Source organism: Thunnus albacares, chromosome 18, assembly GCF_914725855.1.
Source record: "Thunnus albacares chromosome 18, fThuAlb1.1, whole genome shotgun sequence".
Lineage (NCBI taxonomy): Eukaryota > Metazoa > Chordata > Actinopteri > Scombriformes > Scombridae > Thunnus > Thunnus albacares.
In genome coordinates, this window is record NC_058123.1 from 24,902,115 (window position 1) to 24,926,656 (window position 24,542).

Genomic DNA, 24,542 nt, shown 5'->3' on the forward strand with positions numbered 1-24,542 from the left:
CTGCAGGTAAACGTGGAACCAGACTGTCTCATGACAGACTGTGCGTTTTAAATTGAGGCCATGGTTTCCTGCATGATAAGAGATACACTGTAATGGGCCATGATGAAACATTAATGTGAGTTAATGCCAGTAATGGGCTCAGTCTGTGCTCACTGCGTGCCACATAACTAACGAAAGAACATGTACAGTATACCTTCATCCATGTATGCAGAGAGAGAGAGGGAAACAAATTATTGATGTCCTCTCTCAAAATAGAACCGTAGTGAGCTGGATGAAATATAGGCAACATAAGCAGAATGATAACATAAGTTAGATACGCTCCGAAGACCTGATTCTCCAATGTTGCACACTATATTTTGAAGCTTTTTGATTGGCTCAGGAGAAATGTATCACACATGCCTCCACATTCACCCAAAAGTTCATAGCTTTTGTAAATATTTGTTTGTGTGGGATCAAAGATGTATAGCTGCAGAGATAGCAATAACAGATTGGGTACCATGGTTACAACTCCACACCATCACTGTCCTCCATCACATGTTGTTGTCACGGTAACGGCTGCTCCGGCAGAAGGACGTACGTGACCTAGGTGAGAATGCATTAAAGGGTCTCAACAATGTGTAGTCACAGGCCCTATTGATCTGCTCTGCCAGACTATGACTGACACTGAAATGTGCATGTATTATCGTGCCAGGAGCGAACACCGCTGCCCTGCTTCACACTCGTCTCTGTACGTTGTTTATCAACCATGATTCATTATTTCTTATTATAAATATCAGGCTAAAAATAGTAAAAATATTTAATATCTTGGAATTAAAAGGCCTTAATTGAACATAACCTATTTATTTCCAGGTGTGTAGACTATGGATATCCATTATTTTATTAACAAAAAAAGATATATACATGATGAAAATATTATCCTTACATCAGCGCCATACATTAGACATTCGACTATGGAGAACCATTCTGCATACATTTACATTTTAATAAGAAATACATGATTTTCTTGAAACTGTTATAAACCCTTATTTTTTAAATGCAAAGTTCATATTAATACTACTTAATAAATTAACAGGCATAGTGTGCTATTTCCCTCCACTAACTGGAGATTATAATGGGACATGAAGCTCAAGAGTGTCTCATCAAAATGAAGTTGTCCTTATGATCTGAATGTCACTTCATGGCTGTGTGCTGTTATTTAAAGGTTAAAATGATAAGATGTGGGGCAGCCTGATAGGCTAGTGGTTATGACAAAGATACTCCAGCTACTACACAAGAAATATTTTTACTTCCCAAGCTGCAACTCTTTAGCTCTGCCAAACAAAGTTGGTCTCCAGAAGTGACTCCCTACTGGTCCACACTGTTTTTTTACTTATCTATATTAATCTTATATTCAATAGTTTTATAATTTCAAGTGTGGATGATACTTTGTTCAGGGGCTAATTTTGGAACATGTATCAGAAAAGCACAGGTGTTACTAATGACATAAAAGATGGCTCCATCCTATTCAAGTGTCCTAGTAAACCATGACAGTGTGACAGTGAGCCAACATGTATGTGTAGCAGGGCCTCGAATTCGAAGCAGCTAAATGAAATTCAGCTATGATTCCTTTTATTATTTACACCTGTGCTTTTCCTAAGGTGCCATGTCATAATTATCATCATTGTCACAATATATAAAAAGCACTTAGTATTAGTATTACATATTAAATAAATTATATAATGTCAATAAAACATAAATTAATAGGAGAATATAATAAAAAAGCAAAAGTTAAAGCTATCTTACCTAAATCACTTTAAATCATCCCTGTTAACATCTCTTATTATTAAGTTTAAGAGACTCAGTGGTGAATAATTTAAAAATCATAGACTGGAAAAAACAAGGATATGTCATCTTTGATTAGCTGGATGGATTAGCCACCATTTAATTGCACAGCTGGTGGAATATTTTTTGCTTCAGTAAGACAGTCTTTGTGGACACTGGCAACAATTTTTTTTTTTTTTTTTTTAAAGTAAGTAGGTAGTGTTATCTAAAGAATTTTAAATTCTATTTTTTTCAAGTATCACTTACATTTGTCTTTAAGAAAAAAATCATCCTTAGACAACAACACATAAAAATGATAACCGGATACAAATAAGTTGGTGGAATACCACTGTCTCCACTTGCTCAGCTCTCACAGGTGTTTTAGTAGTACAGGTGGTCCATGAGCATCATGTGTAGGGTGAAGTCAGGTAATGGAGGACATCAGGTAAAATGGGACAAATAAGGTTTTTATGTCTTGGGCTCTTTAAATATTAGGAGCCAATCACCAAACATGTTATTGCATTGTTGCTACAAATGTCCATTACATGAAACAGTAATTTTGATGGGTCTGAGATAACTAAGATGGGCAGATTTTTGAAATCACTGGTCCCAGAACTTGCTTGGTACACCATGTGGCATGCTGATTTTCTCTTTTTGGTAATAAGAGTTCTGCAGCTAAAACAATAAGGGTATAACACCAAAAACAGTAGTGTGTTGCATTTTATTAACCGTTTGGCTTATAATTGAAATATTTTCACAATACACTTTACCTTTTATGGGAAAGGGTTTTGAGGGACTGTCCCATTTTACCTGAATGCATTAGGTAAAATGGGACAAAATATTAAAGGTCCAATAAATGACATAGAGCCTTACTGGATGTCAGCAAACAACTATTTGCTATGTAAAGATATAGTGAAGTAATGGCAACCTGAACAGTGAATGAGATCACACTCCCACTGTGTGTATTGTTATTCGAGCTCGAGTTTTTTTAATGATTAAATCCATTCATCATTTCAGGCATTAATTAATTAAATCATGAATGTAACCTAACTTTTCATTAAAAAAGATTGAAAATTGTAAGCTAATTAGACCTGTAAATTTCAATCGGCCAATTTTGACATCACCCTATTTGAAAACAACCATCTGTGACTGTCCCATTTTACCTTACCAGCTGTCCCATTTTACTTGAACATGTCATGGAGTGAGGTAGGAGTTCTTGATGTGTTTCCAAAGCATTTTACTTGGCAACCTATTTTCTTTATAGAAATATAGCAGAGATCCATAACAAGGTCTAAAGGTAACACTTGAGGTAGTCTTCAATTTTCTTGGTAAATCTACCAAAAAGTGCCCCAGGTTCCTGACTTCACTGTAGACCGGAGGGATCCACAGGCAGGTAAGAAACAGCGACACCACCGTCAGGCCGTGAGAGTGCAGCAGGGTGTCTGAGCAGCAGCACTCTGCAGGCTGCAGGCTGCTGCTGATGGAGTAGGTGGATGAGGCCACACTCATGGCCGTAAAGAACTGTTTGTGCCTGCTCAGCCAGCATCAGCAGCGTTTGTAAAGGCGCTTTGTGCATCGCTAATCCGCTCTGATGTCACGGTGCAGGAGGAGGGGCTCCGCTTAATCCGAGCAAGTTGTCTGAAGGGACAAGCCGAGCCAAACCAAGCCGAGCCAAGCGAGCAGGCACTGGAGGGTGAGAGAGAGGGACGAGGATGTGTGCTGCAGCGGCCGGACCCGGGCCTCTCATCCACTGACATGCAGGTAAATGACGAAATGTCATGTCCGGTGACGGGGAGACCGGGTTTGTGGGTCAATACCGCGTGAGAACAGTCAGGTTGTTTTCGCTGATGGCGGATCCGACACCTGCGGAGATTGAACCTGGTCCGTCAGGATGGAGAGAGGGAGGCATTTAGACAGGTGACAGTTTGCTTTACATTTGTATCTTCAGAAAATGCAGCTTTTTAAGTAGGCGTTAGAGGCGCTGGGATACAGTGAAAGATACTGTATGTAATTCCCAGTAGCCTACATGAGTGCATTACAACCAGAACATCCTGATCCTTTGGGAATTGCACCATTGACTAAAAGCATAATTCAGACAGTAGTAGTAGTGGGCCTACAGGACTGATCGTTAATTGATAATGAGCACCAATGCCAAAAGGAAGGTCTTAGTTTGACCCTTTTTAATATAATAAAATCGTTCAAGGCCATTTGGGGGAATTTAAACCTTGAAATACACTTGACAGTTTGGTACTTGTTGTGCGTGGATTAATTTTCTCCCTCTGGAGCAATGGCGTAGTTTACATGTAAACACCATGTCAGTAATAGGACTATTGATGCATCGCAACATGGACCATATGCTTTCTGAATGGGTGTTTCTGTCATTGTGTGTTTGTGTGAGTGTGTGTGTGTGTGTGATAGAGAGAGAGAGACAGAGAGAGATGAATCATGCGCTCAAGAATAGAAAGGTGAAGAGAATGCTCCAAAGTGAGGACAGTTGCATCTCATGACTACTGTCATTATGCATTAATCTGCCAATTATTTTCGTCATTGTATTGTCCTTAAAATGTCAGAAAACAGAGTGATAAATGTCCATCAGAGTTTCCCAGAACTTAAGGTGACCTCTTCAGATCCCTAGTTTTGTCTAACCAGCAGTCAAAACCCAAAGATATTCTGTTAAACATCACATAAGACAAAGAAAAGCAGCAAATCATCATAAATAAGAGGCTGGAACTAGCTAAGGTTTCCCATTTTTGCCAGAAAAACATAAATATTTAATTGATTATCAAAAGTAATGATCATTTTTTTTGTTGATTGACTAGTTGATCAGTTCAGCTAGGATTTAGGCAGGTAGTGTGTACAGGCGTAGAAACAGTTTAAAGGTTAGTGCAGTATTAGGGTCTGACTTTAGGGTGAAATTGATACTCAGTATTAAATGTTTCAATACAATATAACGGTGTGATATGCTGTATACATAATTCTGGTTATTAATTTCTTTAAATCTCACCTTTTCCCGATCATTGCATTACTATCAGTCTATTAGAGTTAAACTAATCACTTCAAATTTCAGATTGTAAAATCATGGTTTAAGATCACACAATGTCTAGGATCATTTTTGAAACCTGTATTTCTAAATCAGCTTTTAATCTAAAAGATTCACAAGGATTTTTTTATTTTTTATTTTTACTGCTCTTGGATATTTGAGAAATGGTATCTTGCTCTTGTGGTTACTGTACTGGTTGTAAATCCTGCACAGGGACTGCATGTGTAAACCAGCTTAAAGGTCCTCGATAAACAAGCAATAAACTGAACAGATTTATATTTTGGTTACATGATAGTTTTCTCAGCTCATTTGATTGTTGAGGGTGAGTAAAATGAACAGTGAATGTTTCGTCATATTCACATGACAGCTGATTGTTTCCAGAATATCCTCATAGTATTAACATTATCTTAAGTTCTGGGAAATTGTGTCATTTTTCACATTTCCTGGCATTTTATAGACTAAATGATTTATCAGTTAATTAAAACAATTGACAGATTAACCAGTAATGATAACACTTGTTAGAGACAACACTAATTCAGTCAAAAATATTGTGATATTGTTTTTTTGTCAGTGTTATCCAGTCCTAGTTTTAGGCATACGCTGTAAAAGGTCTAAGGCTGCATCGATATAATCAGTGAAGGTCCTTATAAGTTCGTGTTGCACGTGTTGTTGTCAGTGTGTGTTTATCAGTATAAGATCAGAGAGCTAATGGGCTAGTAAATCCTCCTCCCTGCAGCTTTCACTGCAGCCTGACAGATGGAAGTGCAGTGCTCGGCTCACAGCTCTGCAGACACCGCCGCGCTGCCAGGGCCATCTGCGACCCGGGCAAGCCCTTCTCCCTGACCCTCCCTCTGAGGCACCCAACCTCTGCCATCCAGTCCTGAGCTCCAGGCAGAGAGGGACATTAGCCACCCCGGGAGTCCGCCCTCACTCCTGCTGCGTCCCTCCATGTTCCCTCCCTGGCAGTTGTGGTTTGTGCTCAGATTACGGGATAAACATTAACCTTTGCCCTCTGTGTCTTCTCTCTCTCTCCACTGTATTCGATTTTTCAAAGTCTAAAATGTATTTATCTGCGCATGTAAGGTGACAACCACGTCAGTAAACCTTCTGCTGCCTCTCAGTCCACAATATGAAATGGGTTGATTTGAGAGGAGATAGGAGTGAGCTTATCATTATGCTATTGTAGGTTACTAGAAATCCACTCACATTAATGCAGTAGATCCAACACACTGCAAATTAACTTATTACAAAGATAAACAAGAACTAAGAGTCAATCCAGCATTCACTTATAAGCAAGCTTAGAATCTATTTTTCTTTTGAGATGTCCTTACCGAAAAATATTGCACAAATTAAACTTAAGTCACATCTTTTTTGGTCCCATTTTTCACAGATTTTCGTGAGACATTTGAAGTAATCATAATATAAAACACAAATAACAATTTTATTCTGTACTCTACTCAAGATTACCTGAGTGATCTACTGTAGGTAAGATATCCTTAAAACCCTATTAAGTACTTTGTTAGTGCAAGAAATCTTTAAGAAAAGATTCTTAGTTTTATGCATACAGTCACATATTTATGGGTTCTAGTGACAATTAAAGATTGAATTTTCTGTTGCTCAGCAGTCCTTTGTAACAAAAGTAAGAGAAAACACTAAAGATAACCGCCTCCTGAGACCGGTTTTACTTCAGTCTTTCTCAGATTTTGCCAAAAATGTGTTCTGATTTTAGTATAAACAACAATATCAGTTGTTATGGCAACCATTACATACAGAGCTTGGTTAAGGAGAAAACTTCAACATCTCATGTATATGGTCTCACATTTATGGATTCTTCTGATCATTAAGGTCATATAAATAACTTATGAAAGCAGCTTTAGTGAAACATATGGAGTAGCAATAATGAGGAATGCTTTAAAGCGGTTATGTAGGCTTCGTAAACAAGCTTTAGCCTGGATCTTTTTTTAAATCAGACTGTAGTTTTCTACATCAGTGACCTTTTCTGGAACCATTTTTTATTCCTGAAACATTTAGTGTCCTTTCTCAGCTTGTTGACCCCAGACACAGTTAAGCCTGCGATAGGAGATAACTGATGGATACCCTGATAGCCTGGTCATATTAAATAAATATCAAAACTGGCCTTCTCATTCACAGAGGGCATTTATTATTCAGATCGCTGCCCTATCCATCTCTCTCTGTCAGGTCTTATCTGATACCAGAGAAATGTCCCTCCTTGTCCTCCTGCCCTGCCTCCTCCTCCTCGTACTTTTCTCTTCTCCCGTCGTGTGCCATCTGCCAGCTGCTGGTGGATGGATGAGTGTGGTGCAGATTAAAGTGCACTGTTCACCCAGATGAATACCAGAGGATTTAGGTTTTTGGTATTAGCAGTATAGAGACAGGGAGTCCCCGGTCTGATTCTCAATATTTCCTTTGTGTGTGTGTGTAATCTGAAATCAGAGAGATGTTGGGGTGGTGGATTAATTAGCCATAGTGTGAAAAACAACTTGGCAATGGGTTTCGGCACTGATCCTTCATCAGGGTCTTTTACCAATTAACCATAGTGGCATGTAAATTTTCAAAATGAAGGAAATGCAAACTTGATGAAAGCAATATAAGTTCAAACTTGCAGTGCGGAACTCTTGTCTCCCCCTTCTGGCAGTGAGAGTAATTACGCAAACACGTGTCATCGCTTTTTACGTAAGTCGGTCCCTACTCTGGTGACGCAACGCAGTCGGGGGACACTGAGGACCGTCCGCCCTGGTCAACTGTCGCAAACCAATCATTGATGGTCGACATAAAACGCATCACTACCAGTGTGCCAGCGTGGGAATGTTGACACAGACACCAGATTTTTAAAAAACCCTGGTATACTGTGAAATACAGAGATATTTATCTGGCGGCAATAGGCTTAATCAGCATTGTGTGAACTTGTTCGGCAAGGGCTTGAATGTAACAGACTTTCATTTATATGTCAAAGTCCCGCACTCCAGCTTTAAACATGGTGACTGTCTGACTGTATGTATTATAACACTGCCAGAAAGCAGGATCATTTTGGTCTCCTGTTGTTCACCTTAGAAGTTCATATGACAAGTCAAGGACCACAGTTTGATGCAACTTAATTTAGATTTGTGAGAAAAGAAATGTTGATGTGATTTTGACTGGTCAAACTAGAAGTAGGCAGGTTGAATATGGACTGGGGGTAGCCTCTAGTTGCTTTGACTGCAAATAACAGCCCAACTTTTTTCTTTCCAGTTAATCAATTAAAGGCCGCAGTATGCATCTAACTAATTAGCTTGTGTGTTGTGTCGTCCAATTGTCTAAAAGTAGAAGTATTTATACCTGTCCTGAGTGGCCACACCCAAAAGCAGGAAAGAAAGCCTGCCGTCAACTGCTCCTCTCTGCTGCATCCCAGTGTCTTCCTGATCTCTTTCCAAGAACCCAATTTATATAATTAATTGTTCAAATGGAGACAGTGGCACACTGTCCGGACAGACTGTAGTCGAAGGTGTTCATGGTGTTTTGCTTGGTTGCACACATGAAAGGAAGTAGCTGTGTGAATATTGAATGAAAAGAGCTGGAAAGAGAAGTTCAAACCCTTCCCACTTTCAGACCTCCACACACCTAGTCAATGACAATTTGTCAAATACTTTGTTTGAAGCATACTGAGGCTTTTATAGTTTATTTCAAAAAATGTGAGAAAAAATGAAGCGGTGTTTAGCATCAGCATGTTTAACCTTTCCTTTGACCACTTGTGTGTGATTTGACTCCTGTTACATCCTGTCTCTGTTTCTTCCAGACTGTGTCATTGTATGAGCGGGGTTTCCTTGGAGATGAGAGGAGCATGTTCTGAAAATTGAAGTCAGATCAAACCACAGCCATGAGCCATAAGTATCAGGGAGAGGCAACGGGGGAAGCAGGCGAGGAGCACAAGGTGACCTCGGTGCCTCAGAGGAGCAGGCAACCCAACGGGACGACACCCGGGGAACCTCCCGTACGTCGGTCCTGGAGGCCATGTCAGATGCTCAACCAGGATGGGGAACCGAATCCCCATCATCATCACCATCATCATCATCATCACCCTCCTCACCACCACCACCACCACCACCCACCCACAGGTCGTGGACCCCCACGGCATCGCAGACGGCCTACATCAGGGCAAGGGCAGGGCCAAAGCCAGGCTCAGAGTCCTGGTTTTATCTCGGAGGTGGCTTTTTCCCCTGAAAGTCGAGATACTGAACCTCGTCCTGTCCAGCAACACCGCCCTGCTGTCACCCGTTACCGCCGCCATGGTGACCCAAACCCCAGGTACAGAGGTCACAGACAGAGGCAACCAATCAGAGAGAAACAGGACTCCTCACCTGGTGCAGACAAGAGAGAAGAACCAGCAGAGGAGCAGGTGCAGCAAAGCCCACCAGAAGATACTCTAAAGGACCAGTTGCAAGACAGGGGATCTCCTCACCAGACTCCCGTTGCTGTTGTCACCCCCACCCACCTCTCACCTGGTCCAGCAACTCATAACGTGCAAGACACTCCTCCTGCTGAGGCAGAGGAGGACCTCCAGGAGTGTAATGCAGAGTGTGAGGAGGAATCGCAGGAAGTTCAGGAGAAGGACGAAGAACAAGAACAGGCAGAGGATGATGGAGACCAGGACTCAACCACAGGTCACTCCAGCTGCAGCCATGACGACATGCAGACAGTCGAAGACGGAGCAGAGGAACATGCTGAGAGGGTGGAGGAGGATCAGGAAGAAGTGATAGATGATGTAGTGGAGGACATCGCAGCTCAGGGAAGTGAAATCACTGATCTCTGCTCTGACACGGAGAGCGCCGCTTCGCTCAGTATGGATGGACCTCTCCACAGCCCGCCGCCGCTCCACTCTCCAACTCCTCCTTCCTCCCCTGATGCTCCACCTTTCCCCCAGCTGGACCACTTCAGTGAGGACAACAGTATGAGCCCTCTGCCCGACCACGACCTGATACCTGAAGAAGAGGAAGAAGATGAAGAAGATGAAGATTGCTCTGAATCGTGCTCACTGTCCCACTCCACTTCCTGCTCTGAATCTTATCCAAAAACCTATGCAGACTTTTATACAGAGTCCCACCAAAAGTCTTACTCAGAGCCGGTCTACGAGTCATACTCGGAGCCAAAATCCCATCCTAACTCTTTTCCTGAGCCCCTTAAGACCTCCTACCCTGAGTTACACAGAGAACCTCGTAGGCAGGGCGGTTGGAGGACTGAGCCCAACGAGGCCCAGCATGAGTCCCGCCAAGAGCCCTTTACCAGCCATAGACAGGAGAATGTACAAAAAGGGGCTCCACCTCCCCCCACCAAGGGCTCCCATCATGCCCCAAGGCAGGGCAGAGACCGCGGTTCACATCACTCTCCGCTAGACCGTTCTGTTGGCTGCCGACTGCACCACTATGACGGTCAGTCTGATGGAGAGGGGAACAGCGCCAATCAAAGCCCCATTCCCAAAAGTCGAAGGCGTGCACCCAGACAAGCAGAAACCCAGGCTAAGAGCCCCTCGTCTGGGCAGAGCAGCTCCAGTGAGATCCAGGATGAGCGGAACGTGTTGGGTGTCACAGCAGGAGAGGAAGGTACGAGAGGCTCAGGAGACGCCATCAGTTTGGCGATTAAAGACATCAAGGAGGCGATTGAGGAGGTTAAGACTAAGACAGTACGTTCCCCCTACACACCTGACCAGCCTGTGGAGCCGATTTGGGTGATGAGGCAGGAGGTCAGCCCCACAGAGGATGTATACCCACTGCAGACAGCGGCGGGCCATGTTAGTATGACTTCTTTCATCATTAATGTTTATTATTTTGTCTTTTAGTGAGAAATGTTCCTTTCCAAAGGACTTTCCATGCTGTCATCAACTCCTGTAGACATTTTTTTATTTATTACACAAAGAAAATCAATATTTCAAGCCTAAATTGGCTCTTTAACTGGTTTGATTCCTGTGCACCTGATATTGCACTTTTCTTCATCAAGTAATAAATACACATACTTGCAGTATGGAAAGTCCTTGGGGAGATACAAGACAGAGTTGCAGTTTTTTGAACTCAGCACCTGGACAGGATAGATATGGATTTGTTTTTACACTCAGATTTTTTAAAAGGAGTAGATGGGTTAGACACATTTTTTGACCTAGTTGTTTATGCTCCTGTTTTTCTATTTTGTATGGTTTACAGTTAACAGGGTCCTCTCATATTGATGGCAGCTCAGAATAATTTTAACTTAAAGTAACTGTCAGTCCCTCACAGTAAAAAAATAGTGAAACTGCATATTATAATATTTTTCACCTTTTTTTTGATTTTAAAAATAAATAGCCCTACACTTATGATTTATTTAAAAAAATTGAGCTTTTGTAACCTTCAATATCAATCTTCATCCTGCTTTTAGGATGTGGTTAGCTTAGCTTAGCTTAGCATGAAGGCTAGAGGCAGGAGGAAACTATGAGCCTTGTTCTGTCCACAGTCTGTCTACTGTCTCCAAAACAGCCTTATTTACACATGTATCTTAGCACATAACATGTAAAAGTGAGAATTTGTGGGTTTTTTTTAGTTATTTCTTAACGTTTCTTGTTGAACTATCCCTTTGAGGTTGTGCTGATGAGTGACATTGCCCAAGGAGTTTGGTCCGCAGTGCTGCAATAATTCAATTTGATTTGATTGCTTCCTGGAAGTTTTACTACAAGATTTACATCCCTGGCTTTAATTTCATTTTCTGTTACTTGGATTCATGCCCAAGTCCTGAATCATGTATTGTCTGAATAAGGTGTCAGCATGAGTGGTTTTAGATGCGTTGCAGTTTCAGAAGAGTGATATGTTCCTTTTCTCTTTTCTCTCCGTTTCCTTCTCTCAGTCCTCTCCTCAGTCCCCCTCTCAGTCATTGTCCGAGTCTCCATCCCGATACGCCTCAGTTCCGGTTCGTGAGCCGGTTAGTCCGCTGAGAGCCGAATCATCCAGAGCTCTTCATCCCCAACATTATCACCAACAGCAACCCCAACACAACCATCATCACCATAAAGGCCACCAGTCACAACAGAGGGACACCGCAAGGCAGCCGCAGACATACACACAGCCACAACCGTACGCACACATGCCGCCTAATCAGCATCAACAACGTCAACATCAGCATCAACCACAGCATCAACAGCTTCCACCTCAACAGCCGCGGCTACATGTTCAGCCACAGTCGCCTCCGCAGCAGCCGTCTATCCAGGAGGTGAGAGTTGAACCTCCCAGTGTCCATAAGTCATGTTCTGTATAGCCCAGTATCACAGCAGCATCAACAGCAGCACTTCCCCATCCAGTGTGGATGGTTTATATGGTTGAAATTCATTTGACAATGATGAAATGAATATATTTAGTGTACAAAATCACATGTAAGATAATCAAATTGATGTTTTGCAGCTAAATATGTTTTGCTGTTGTTATCAACTCATTTTGCTAGTTTTTGATTAAAAAACAATTCCACTCAAGCTCCACAATTGAAAATATTGAACCATCTCTTCACTCACCGCTGAACTCATTACTTTGAATTCTTGAGTAACAATATTTTTTTGACCCTCAGCCCCATGAAACCCATCTCAAATCTGGAGAAATAAAAAAAAAAAGAAGTATGGTTTGGGTAGAGACACGAGTATGGTGATAAGTCCTGCAAAGATCTTTTACAATGTGTTATCTGCCAGCAGCTAAATGGCTGACAGCAGTAGTAGTCCTGCAGAATTTAAATGAGTTAGGAGAAAGCTGCAGTATGTGAGTAGAAGTAATAAGGATGGTGATGTAGCTTTTTTCTTTTTTCTGCCTTCATAGATTCGCAGATCTCTTCCCTCGTTTCCCACATTTGTGGATGGTAAGTGAACTCCCGCATGAAAATCATACTGTCGGAAGATTAAAAACATTTTACAGTCTGTATAGGTTTGCCTGTGTTTATTTTTCATTTTCCAATGGTGGCTGTAGTTTTGCAAGATCAATGCTGTAGCTTCACTTTCTAATATGTACATGCAGTATGTATGTATGTCTATATGTATTGTATACATGTTCCTAATGGATGTGTTTGGTTCACGCAGTCCCAGGACCATGTGACCCTGAAGACCTTATTGACGGGATCATCTTTGCAGCGACCTACCTGGGCTGCACCCACCTGCTGTCAGAGAGGACGCCCACAAAGAGCGCCCGCATGCAGCAGGCACAGGAGGCTATGAGCAGAGTCCGGGTGAGAGCAAAACTACAATTACGCACATGTACTTTTGTAATTTGTTTTCATTCTGTGTGCTCATCATAGAGAAAGAGGAAGAGCAGAGTTTGAACTCTAAATATACATCATTTTTCTGCCTCTGTGGACAAATTTATGCAATTCTAGAGAACAAACATACATATATGATTTTATCACCTTGGCATAGAAATAAAATGTATGATTTCATATCTCCTCAGACAGTCTGGTAAAAGATGATTTTAAGTGCATTACAGCTTGTTGAACTATATATTAAGGGTTTACACTCTTAAATAAATATAATATGACTCTTATAAAAATAAATATTACTTACAACAGACATCAAAGAGCTCAGAGTTGAAAGTCACTGCTTTTTTCTTACACAGTAGGACACATCATCAGTGATGTAACAGTGGTTCGCTTCATATTTGGGTCTTTTAACATCAGAAATCCTCGCCCAGGCAACACAGCCGGGGGGCGAAAAAGTCCCCAGTTTTGTGGGCAGCGCATCATCCACAGATCACTGCTCCTGATCCACAGTCATACAGGCTCCTCTCCTCAGCTCCACTGGATGTTATATAAACTGTATTTCAAGGCTGCGAGGCCCCGGAGACTGTAGACCCCGCTTTCTGCTCCCGTCACAGTGCATGATGTCAAACACTCATCATACAAGGGGGGGAATACTTTTGACTTCGATCGCAGCCATCAAACTAACTATAACAGTGTTTATAAATGTGGCTTGTTTCATTTGCTGTTGACATGACATGAACTATACAGAGAGGATATCGGATACACCAAAAAAATGGATTTGTACAGCCTGTGTGAACATAGTTGTCAGTTGGAGTCAGTTGAGGGCTGGCGGTGTAGAACCACTGGAGTATGAGAGATAAGCAGTTAGACGTTGCCATTTTGGAGAGATGTGCGAAGAAAGTCAGAGGCAGGAAGAGGACGAGCTAAGCTGAACTCTGCTTTCTGGCCGGTTGACTGACAGTTCCAGGACATCGCCTTCGTTAAGGTCTGAGAGGAGATAAACCTACAGAGAAGGAGAAGGTTAGAAACTGTATAATGATGAGGGGGGATGAATAAGTCATCTTACTTTTTTAGAATGTAAATTGCAGAGAGGAGGTTGGTTGTATAACAGTCTGGGTGAGCTGACGTCTCACTTACTAGTCCGATATTAGCGCTCTTTTCTTCCCGAATTTAAGCTCCTGTTTCTTGTATGTGTGAGGTAACGTGAGGCTGTAACTAAACTGCACAAACATCGTTTTTTAGGCTTGTGCGCATTTTAATTATAATGTTAGGTTTACGAAATTGCATTATTACAATGTTTCAAAACAACCTCCCAACAAAATAAAATTCAAGAAAATGTTTAAATTAATGAGGCTTAGGGGATCTTTGGTAACGTTAGCTAACAGCAGATGTCATTGCTATTGGGTTGACAATAAAGGCCTTTACATACTTCACATTAAAATGCCTCTATTGTGAAGCTCATGCAGGAAGTGATGAGTCAGTATCGGCAGTGACTTTATACAACAACAAGCAAATGAACAGACCATTAGACTGTATTTATTGTGGATCAGTCACGTCTGGCTGATACCCGATCAGCTTAATAAGGTCAGTATCAGGATCAATACCGATCCAATGGCTTGTATTGTGGAGCATATTTTGTTGTATTGCGTTCCTTGCATGTCAGCATTTTCAATACGTAAAGAATTGTAAAACTTCCCTTTGATTTAAACTCCCCTTAATCACAAAACAGTTATTTTTGAAGAGTGAAAATATATGTAGTGAATTTATATTCTCTCACATTTATGATCTTATAGTAAATAATAACAGCAGCATGATTGTAAATGTTCTACAGATTCATCAATTCAGAAAAATGCATTTATGTGTAAATAAGAATTTGCCAGTATATAAAAACATATTAACAAAAATATTTTGTCCAAATAGTCCAGATGGAAGATGATAGTTGCAAGTTCACAAACTGACAAAAATGCAGACATAAAACACCAGTATAATGGTAAATTACACCGACATTTAAATAGGTGAAAACAAATTACATAAAAGTCTGTCTGTAAAAATATCTTTTATGAAACATGATACTGATTTTATCCGCCTAACTCAACAGACAGGGAAGTGCCGGACGGTGTAGAAAGACAGATTATTATACAAGTTGTTTGCTACCTATAAAAACTGAAATACTGAAGTTGACATGACTGCTGTGAACAGAGTGATATACGGTGACATCCGGCACAAGTCAGTAGTCAGACTCCAGCTCGTGATGATGTGACGCACACAGCCTGCGGAGCCGTCCAGCTGCGTGTGTGAAACAGACTGATGTCTCTGCAACAGCGCTTACACAAAGACATTTTCCTGACTACAGTAAATAAACACTTAGGAGAAATATGTGTCAGCTTTAATAGAGATCTGCAGTGTTTTCCCTCAGGTTGACGGCTTTGTCTTTGTACTCGCTACGCACACACATTACACACTGCTCTACTCCTTAAAAGGAGCTACGCTACCAAGATTTTCCCAGGCAATAACATGGAGTGTCCCTAGTGTCCCACAGAGTCCCAAATTATTTTCCGAATAATTTGGCGGTATTTTTGGCATTAAAAAGAAATTGGTTTTTGGCCTGGTGGGGGTTCTCGTTGTACAATTACAAGGGAAACACTGATCTGATTACAGTAAAATCTTTCTATAGAAGTGAGATTTCAAAGCAACATGAGGCCAGACAGGAGCTGCTGGCACAAAATGATGGGTCATAGTAAAGGGGAAAAGCCAAAATGTCAAATTCTGACGAGTCAAAACTGCATTTAGTTATTTGCTTTCTAAATGTAAACGATAACTTGGCAGCGCTTGCTGATTTACTGGAAAGTCTGTTCTTAATTCAACCAACGTGTTCAGGCACAGAGTCTTTATCAGGGTTTGTTTTTTTTAAATACTTCATTGTCATCAGTGTCAGCAATACTGTTTAATCAGTGTTGGTGTCAGTACCTCCAATTCATCTTTTTAAATTTTTTTTTTTTTTTTTTTTTTTACAGTTGTAAGTGTAACAGTACAGTCTCTAATCATGAAAAGAAAACAGTTGTAATACAATGAGACTAAATTGTGAGATGAATGAAATTTGGGTTATTTGTTTTGGGTGAACTGACCTTTTTAAATCTGAGTGAGACTGACCTTAAAAAACACAACTGACTGCTTTGTGAAATTTGTGAAAAATATATATTTTTAATTTTCATTATTTTATTTTTTTTTACCAATATTACAATTGCAACTGAAATTGTGATTATTTTCTATAAACGTCTGTTTGAGGTCTACATAGTATTAAACAAGATAAGTTTGTACCAGTCATAATCACAAACTCATCCCAGTTTAACCAGTAGATTCTGACCAGAGTTGTCTATCTACAGTACCTGCTGTCCATCATTAACATTTAACAACTACTGAGCTAACTGCTAACTACCTGTCTGGAAATAACTCGATGCAATTAACTAGGTCATTTCTTTAGAAAAAGACTCACCACTCTTTTTAGCAGAAAGACAGTCTGTCTTTTCAAACATGATGATAAGTTGTTGAGTGTAAATAGTACAAACACGCATGCAGAGAGTGTATTTACCAGGCAAACTGCCAAGAATGAGATTTTGTATATTAAGTCTTTTTCACAGAATGCTGACATGTCAGAGTAGGAAAGGTGCAAGTGATTAAATCAATGATGGCTGAATTCCATTTAGCTGCTTCAGTTTCATGGTCTTGGTAATGTACATGCTGGCTCACTGTCAGCCTGTCATGACTCACTGGGACACCTAAGTAGCACAGAGCCACTGTTAATGTTATTAGTAACACTTGTGCTTTTCCTACCGTGACATGGAAAAACATCCGTGGTGGAAAACACCTATTAACACTAACAGTAATTACTTACACTGAACAAAATCTGCAAGTCAGTATACAACGATATCAACTGCTGCTTAGCAACAACAACTTCATTATAATAACTTTAAATCATTCAATTCTAAATATAACTTTCACAAAGTATACAACATATCAGGGCCTCTTCTACTGAAGTGAAATAAACCTTAGTTTGAACTGAATTAAATTTCCACTGTAATCACATCTCTGCTGATGAAGATGAGCAGACAGAGGTGGATTTTTAAACCTTGAAACAGCACAGATGTAGTTAGAGAAATTGTGGCGCAAGCTAAGATTTGGAAACACAAAGCTGTGATGAGACGTCTGCCAGAAACACGAGGTCGCTTCTCTTCCTCCGGGGTCGTTTGTGTCACATAGATGAAGAGGGAACTTTTGAAAATGTTTACTGCAAAGACCTCTGGCAGCCTGCTGTTGTCAGATGTGATAGACAGTAACATCACTGTCCTCCCACACACACACACACACACACACACACACACATGCACACATACAAAACATACACCTTTAAGGTCTTTTTGTCCCTTAATTTGGCATTTGGAATAGAGACGGTCCACAGAGAATGAAGCGATCCGGGTTTTTTTTGTCCATCCACCTCAAAAAGCTATTTTTTCGATTTTGATTTCTTGATTAGTCTCTCTCTGAGTCTGTATTCTGCTTTCTGATCACTGCAGGCTGCTCAGAAGCAGGCGAAGAACAGGAAAAAGGTACGTTCTCTGTGTTTGTTCACTCTCTCTGTGACTTTGTAAGTTTCATGTAAAGCATGAATACTCATGTTGACAAGGACGTCAGCGCAGTTGTCTTTATATAGAAGGCCTTTTATGCAGATGTATTTTTATAACGTTTGTTTACGTTTTTGTTGTCCTCTTCTCTTTATTTTTTACCTCCAGTATAATTTTTGTGTGTTGCACGAGTTGTTACCTCTCCTCCTTCGCTGCTGTTCATCAACCTGTTGCTTCTTCTCTTCACTTCCTTTATTGTCGTTTCTCTCCGGCTGTGCAGAGCCCCGACGGTGAGGGTCCGTCTACCGCTGAGGTGGATCTGTTCATGTCCACGCAGAGGATCAAAGTCCTCAATGCAGACACTCAGGTATAGAAATAAATATGCATTCCTTACCATGTCAATCAATACATTACAGCCTTAAATACTGTGAAAACTGTGATCATACAAAGAAAGACTCAAAAACATGTTGCATGTTCCAAACCTCTTTAAAAAAAATGTGGCTCTTTAGGTGTGATGTCACAGTAGTGAGTTATTACCTGCTACTCAAAGAAAACTGAACATTTGGTAAAAACTTTGGAGAAAACTTTACTGTCCTCTTATCAATTTCCTCTTGGATTAATTTAGAGTACCTCATGTCTGTTTTCGGCCACCAGGAGTCTATAATGGACCTGCCACTGAGGACGATCTCCTACATAGCCGACATCGGTAACATGGTGGTGCTGATGGCCCGGGGGAAGATGGTCCGATCCCGCAGCGCACAGGACAACCTGGACCACACCGCTGAGCAGACCACCATGACCCACGACGACAGACGGCTGTACAGGATGATCTGTCACGTCTTCGAGTCCGAGGATGTGAGTTACTGATTCAAAATTTGGTCGTCATCGTCATCTATTAGCATATAAATCATGAATGATATTGAAGCTCGTATTTGGGTTTGCTGCTCGTCACTGTCTTGGCGGTCAGTGAAACCAAAAAATCAAAATTTGATCAAAGTAAAGTTGAGGTGAGACGAGCAAAAAGAATCCAGCATGGCTGACTGTGACATACTTCCCTCTATTGGCCTGAACATAAGACAACCAACCACTTTTCCAACAAATGTTTTTGAAAAAAAGATACAACTCACTTCACACCAGAGAGTCCTCATCCTTGAAGCCTTGTATCTTGTCTATCAGTCACACATTCACACTGTCTCCTGTCAGACTCTTGGAATTGGTCAGAATCATTTTCTCTGACAGCTTTTTTCAGACTGATTTTTTTGAGCTCCTCATCATCTGTGACAGCTGTTACTCTTTGCTGTTTGACAGATGTTTCAGTCCGCGGTCGGTTTCTGCAGTAAAAACATCAGAATAGTGTGTCTAAAAGACTATAAACAGACAACAACATTAATGCTACAAACAGCCCATAATGTAGGAGCTGGTGTTACACTGATACTCTCTCCATTCAAAAAGAATTTGTGATCATGTGAACATGTAATTGCATAATCCTCGAATAAATGCTGTCTTATATTCAGGCCAGTGCGGTAATACTCTGACATTTCTGGGAAATATGTTAGTTTGTTGTCTTGCTGGGAGTTAGCTAGTTGGACAGAGTGGGAGTACAGAGACAGGTCCAGGACATGCTGAGTCTAGCTAAGCTCAAACACTGGAAGCAAGGGGGAACTGAAGCTGGCCTTCAGCGCAAGTATAAAAATACACCTTCTGTTTACATGTTGTATCTTGTTGACGAGAGAAGTAATCACCCACACGTCCATGAATCACCTGGGTTTGTTTAAAGTCAGAAAGTGAGTGAAATTTATGATAGGACCATTGTGCATAAATATGGATGTCATGACAGCTCCTCATAAGTGAAGCCAAAATATCTCGATTGCCCCTTTGTGTCTGGCTGCAGTATAGCTCATAAGTCCTGCCGCCTCCATGTTAGCGGATGGGACATGAGCCAAACTAAAATATCAAAGTACACGTTCAATAAATTTCTCCCAAAGATAGTTTCTGTCATTTTAGGTAGTTCTTATCACACTGATGTATGTTCAAGTGCTCATTTTTCTGATAAGTTTGTTTTCAATTAGACATTAGATGATATTAAAAGGGGGTGTGATGCTCTCAAACCTCCATCAGGCCATCATCCTGCTGCCTGATTCTACTGCACAGACTCTGGCTCCAAATAACATCACACAAGCAAGATGGCAGCTCCTGGAAAGGAGATATTTTGGCTTCAGTTTTGCATAGTGGTAGGAAGTGGAGATGTGTCGTCCATATTTATATACAGTCTATGATCAGGACAGTAAGATCAGCAGGTTTTGGTTGGTACAAAGCACCAAAAAACGCTTGTAAGGTCACATTGTCCCATTTTCAAGTGTAAATATGACAACTTTGGAGTTGTTGGAAGGCAGCTGACACTACGCTAGCAGTTTCCACCTGCTTCCAGTGTTTGTGCTAAGCTAGGCTAAACACAAGAGAGCTATCTCTGTTTGTTTTAAAAGCACAAAGAAACTGATACACATTCACATCTAACTCCTGCAAAGTAAGCAAAACTTATTACGGATGAAAAAATATTCACTTTGTAGTTTGAGAGAGGTGTTGAGACTTTTAACTCTTGTGTATGACGACCTGTGTCTGTCTATCATTCTTATCAGTAATACTAACATTGTACTTGTTGCACTGATGATGGTCAGACAAAAACACAAGTTCTAATAAACAGGAATGATCCTTTAAGACTTGGTTTTAAGGCTGAGGATAGAATAAGGTTTAGGTTAGGGTTATGGTTCTCTTAATGGGATGTGACTAAGCCTTTTAAACATGAGGTCTGTGCTCAGTTTGTCTGTTGAGAAAACTCCCCCAGACATTCTAAAGTCCTCTTGTCTGTACCTCTCAGGCCCAGCTGATAGCTCAGTCCATCGGTCAGTCTTTCAGCGTCGCCTACCAGGAGTTCCTCAGGGCCAATGGCATCGACCCCGAGGACCTGAGCCAGAGGGAGTACAGCGACCTGCTCAACACTCAGGACATGTACAACGATGACCTCATCCACTTCTCCAAGTCAGAGAACTGCAGAGACGTGAGTCAACCAGCAGGTGGCAGCAGAGTCACAGGAGTTTTTCATTTACTTGTGGTGCTGAAACTGAGATCAGTTTATCACTGGAGACATTTTTACTTTATACTTTCTATTTCACATCATATATTGATGAGTCTTAATGTGTGATTTTGCACATAGTAAGATCACACCTGCCCTTCAGTACAGGTCAAGTCATGGATATTTGTTTCCCTAATTTGCCATAATTTAGGCAAATAATTTAAAGGGAAAAATCTTAGTAAAACACTTTCTGTTTCTAAGTTTTAAGCTGGTAACACAAAGGACAAAGTACGGGATTTTTTTCTGCTCAGCTTTCTCTGTTAGTTTGCCTTCCAGTGGTTCAAACGAGCAGCTTGTTTTGTAGTCACAGCTGTGTGACGGTCCTGAAAAAAGCCATATGGTTTTAAAAAAGTGTTCCTAACCCCAGTACAATGCTCAACCTGGTCCAGCCTCAGATCCGCCTCCATCCTCTCGCTGCTCTGAGCACACGCTGTAGTCTCACATTCTTCACAATCTCTGTTGGAGCTCCAACTATGTGCAGCCTTAATCTAGCCTGTTGTTTGGATTGTGTTCCCTCACTAGGAGAGGTTTTAAACAATTAAAATTTTAACAGTGAATGTTGATACATTTCCATAGTTTATCCATCAAGTGGAAAGACTAAAGAAAAATGGCTCAGTGTGATGACTTAACTCTGTGACACACCTACCAGAGCTCAACTGTCTTTGAAAACAAATAAAGTTGGACTTGTTTCCTGGCAGGTTTACATTGAGAAGCAGAAGGGGGAGATCTTGGGTGTGGTGATAGTGGAGTCGGGCTGGGGCTCCATCCTCCCCACCGTCATCATCGCCAGCATGATGCATGCTGGTCCGGCTGAGAAGTCTGGTCGACTCAACATTGGAGACCAGATCATGACCATAAACGGGACGAGCCTGGTGGGTTTACCGCTCAGCACCTGCCAGAGCATCATCAAGGTACGCTGCTGCTTCCTCTGTTGAAATGAGTTAAATTTAAATTCTTTAGTCTTTTTAATTTTCCTGAATTTCCGTAATTTCTGAATTTAAACCTGCTTGAATGATTTGCTCAAAAGAACCCCAGAATTAGTTTTGTTACAATTACAATTTGTTTCTCTTAGCTGTAGACTCAGAATCATCTCCTCTTGTTCTACTGTATGTTAGTGTGTCTGTAGCTAACCGGTCTCTGTCCTCCCTCAGGGTCTCAAGTCTCAGTCCAGGATCAAGATGAACATCGTCAGGTGCCCGCCTGTCACCATGGTGCTCATCCGCAGGCCGGACCTCAGATACCAGCTGGGCTTCAGCGTCCAGAACGGCATCGTGAGTATCAGGACTGATCACTGCTACTACAGCTCACACACACAGTACCCCTTCATCCTTCTACCGTCAATGTAAAATGAACCAGTAAATAGTTTTACACTACTGGCTTCTTTGACCTAAACATGGAAAATCAACCACACATTTATAGAAATATAGATTTTAAAAATAAGGGAACTGAAGTACTCTTAGTGACCCAGAAGAAAGCACTTTTTCCGCTGCCATGTTCTAATAAAAGGTGGTTTTACCAGCAGCATACATTTATATTTATTTGTTGTTTTTGATGATGTTCAAGGACACATTTACACATTTATAAGCTATCATTAATTATTTAATTACCACATTTTTCTGCTGCTGGATTGAGTCACCTCCCTGCTGTGTTTTTAATGTTCGTGTATGTGTGTGCAGATCTGCAGCCTGATGAGAGGAGGCATCGCCGAGAGAGGAGGCGTGCGTGTCGGTCACCGCATCATCGAGATCAACAGCCAGAGCGTTGTGGCGACGCCTCACGAGAAGATCGTTCAGATCCTGTCCAACGCCATGGGAGAGGTAGGAGCAGCTCTCAATGTCTCCTTTTTGAAATCAAGATAACACATTTCTGGAATATACAAAAATGTGACATTTGTTCCTACAAAAAGTTTGCCTGCATGAAAGTGTGGCTTAAAGTTGGTGTTTTTTGTCAAGACAACAACACAACACTTGGTGCACAGATGTTTTACTTTAAAAGCCTTTCAGTGCACAAAGGATGCGGCAGAATTATCGGTATATTGTTCGTTCTAGTCATTATTTTGCAGTTAGCTGTAGTTTCCTTTTAAAATAGTTATTATTGTACCAGAACAAATGAAATTAGAAAAATGTTCATGCATGAAACGGTTGAGTTAAATATGCTTTTAAAGAATCTTTTCTTAAAAAAATTCAGTGTCTCATTTCACATTACTGCCTTTTAATTCCCATCATTTGGTTCGTCTGTGCTCCAGATCCACATGAAGACGATGCCTGCAGCCATGTACCGTCTGCTGACAGCACAGGAGCAACCTGTCTACATCTGAACACAGCTCTCACTTTTTGCACCACATCACTAAAGTCTATCTTTACTACCGTCCATCCATCTTTCAGTTGTTTGAATACCTTTCTCCTCTCTGTATCCCTCTCTTGTTTGTTATCACTTGACTTGCCTTAATCTGTACAGTACACTGTCATGTAAACATGTACATCTACAGTATGACAGCAGGAGGCAGATTATTTCACTAGGCCGAGTGTTAATGTGACGTGTTATGTTTGACCAAAGAGAAATTGTGGATTTTATTGTGCATATTTAGGTGACAAACAGAGTAAATATTACCTTTGGTTAAATAGCTGTAATATTTGAATGTACTTTAATGATGTTGGACCTATAAGTTGTCAGGGCAACCCATATAATGAACAACTTTAAACTGAACAAGTTCAAGGGGAATGCATGTACAATTCTGCTGAATAAATGGAAAAAAAGACAGCGAGCAGTAAATTCTGGTTTGTTTGACTCGACAGGATTTGAACTGATTAGTTTGCTGTTAATTCAGAAAATGAATGAAGCTCCAGTTCAAGAGCGGCAAGAAATCACTGCATCGAGGTACCAAGAAACATGTCAAACACGGCCATCATCTTTCCAAAATATTTTCCAAATCAATTGAATCTATTAATTTGACTGTCTCAAAACCAGTTTACATTTTTAAATGTTCCGTGTTGACATGAGTGACATCAAAAATGCTCCAGAAATACTTCAAACTGATGTGGACTGCCCTTTAGGTGTGAAATCTTAAAACATTTAATCTCTCCAAACTGCTCCAAGAACAAAAGTGGAACGTGACACTTTCAAACAGACATAATGTAAAAAAAAAAACAATTTATTAATTAGAATTTCCCAAGAGTCCGTTCTGTGATACTCAGAAGACAACAAACTAAAAAAAATCACAAACTAACATACATTTAAAAGAAACTGATCAACCAACATGATTGTCGTCACCACATTCCTCATGTGCCCGTGTACAAAGACTGATCTGACTGTCAGACTGATTTGAGCGTATATTCAATATAAAAACATGCAATAAAAATGTTATTGTCTCTTGTTGCAAGCGGCAAATAAAGACAAATATACAGAGCGTCAGCTCAATGCTGCGCTGCACAGCTTACATCCACCTCAAACCTGACAAACTCATCAAACTGCAAACTCATTAATGCAACATTTGAACAGGTGAACTCTGTGACATCATTTACCTGGTTCGTCTGTTCCAGAAAAAAAAAAAAGACTTTTCTCGTCTCGTATACATGAGACACAAAACTTGTAATAATAAGATCATGTTTCATAATTAACAGATATGAATATTATGTTTAAAAGATCCTCATGTCATAATTATGAATAAGAACCTCATATTCTTATTATTTAAGACAGATCTCGTGAATTT

The 24,542-nt window shown here is 40.7% G+C and overlaps 1 protein-coding gene across 4 annotated transcripts; it reads left to right on the forward strand.

The window, feature by feature from the left end:
• The first annotated feature begins 3,215 nt into the window (after nt 1-3,215).
• Nucleotides 3,216-24,371, forward strand: LOC122967993 (amyloid-beta A4 precursor protein-binding family A member 1-like). Of its 4 annotated transcripts, none has more exons than XM_044332855.1 (14): nt 3,216-3,561; nt 5,577-5,811; nt 8,634-10,622; nt 11,702-12,064; nt 12,655-12,694; nt 12,912-13,057; nt 17,656-17,688; nt 17,984-18,070; nt 18,358-18,558; nt 20,579-20,758; nt 21,532-21,744; nt 21,985-22,104; nt 22,510-22,650; nt 23,079-24,371. In XM_044332855.1, the coding sequence occupies exons 3-14, from the start codon at nt 8,715-8,717 to the stop codon at nt 23,148-23,150; spliced, it is 3,504 nt and encodes a 1,167-aa protein (XP_044188790.1). In that variant the 5' UTR covers nt 3,216-3,561; nt 5,577-5,811; nt 8,634-8,714; the 3' UTR covers nt 23,151-24,371. The 4 variants fall into 4 exon arrangements, with proteins under 4 accessions (XP_044188790.1, XP_044188789.1, XP_044188791.1 ...); XM_044332856.1 differs by lacking the exon at nt 3,216-3,561 and adding an exon at nt 3,568-3,717; XM_044332854.1 differs by lacking the exon at nt 5,577-5,811.
• The last annotated feature ends 171 nt before the right edge of the window (nt 24,372-24,542 follow it).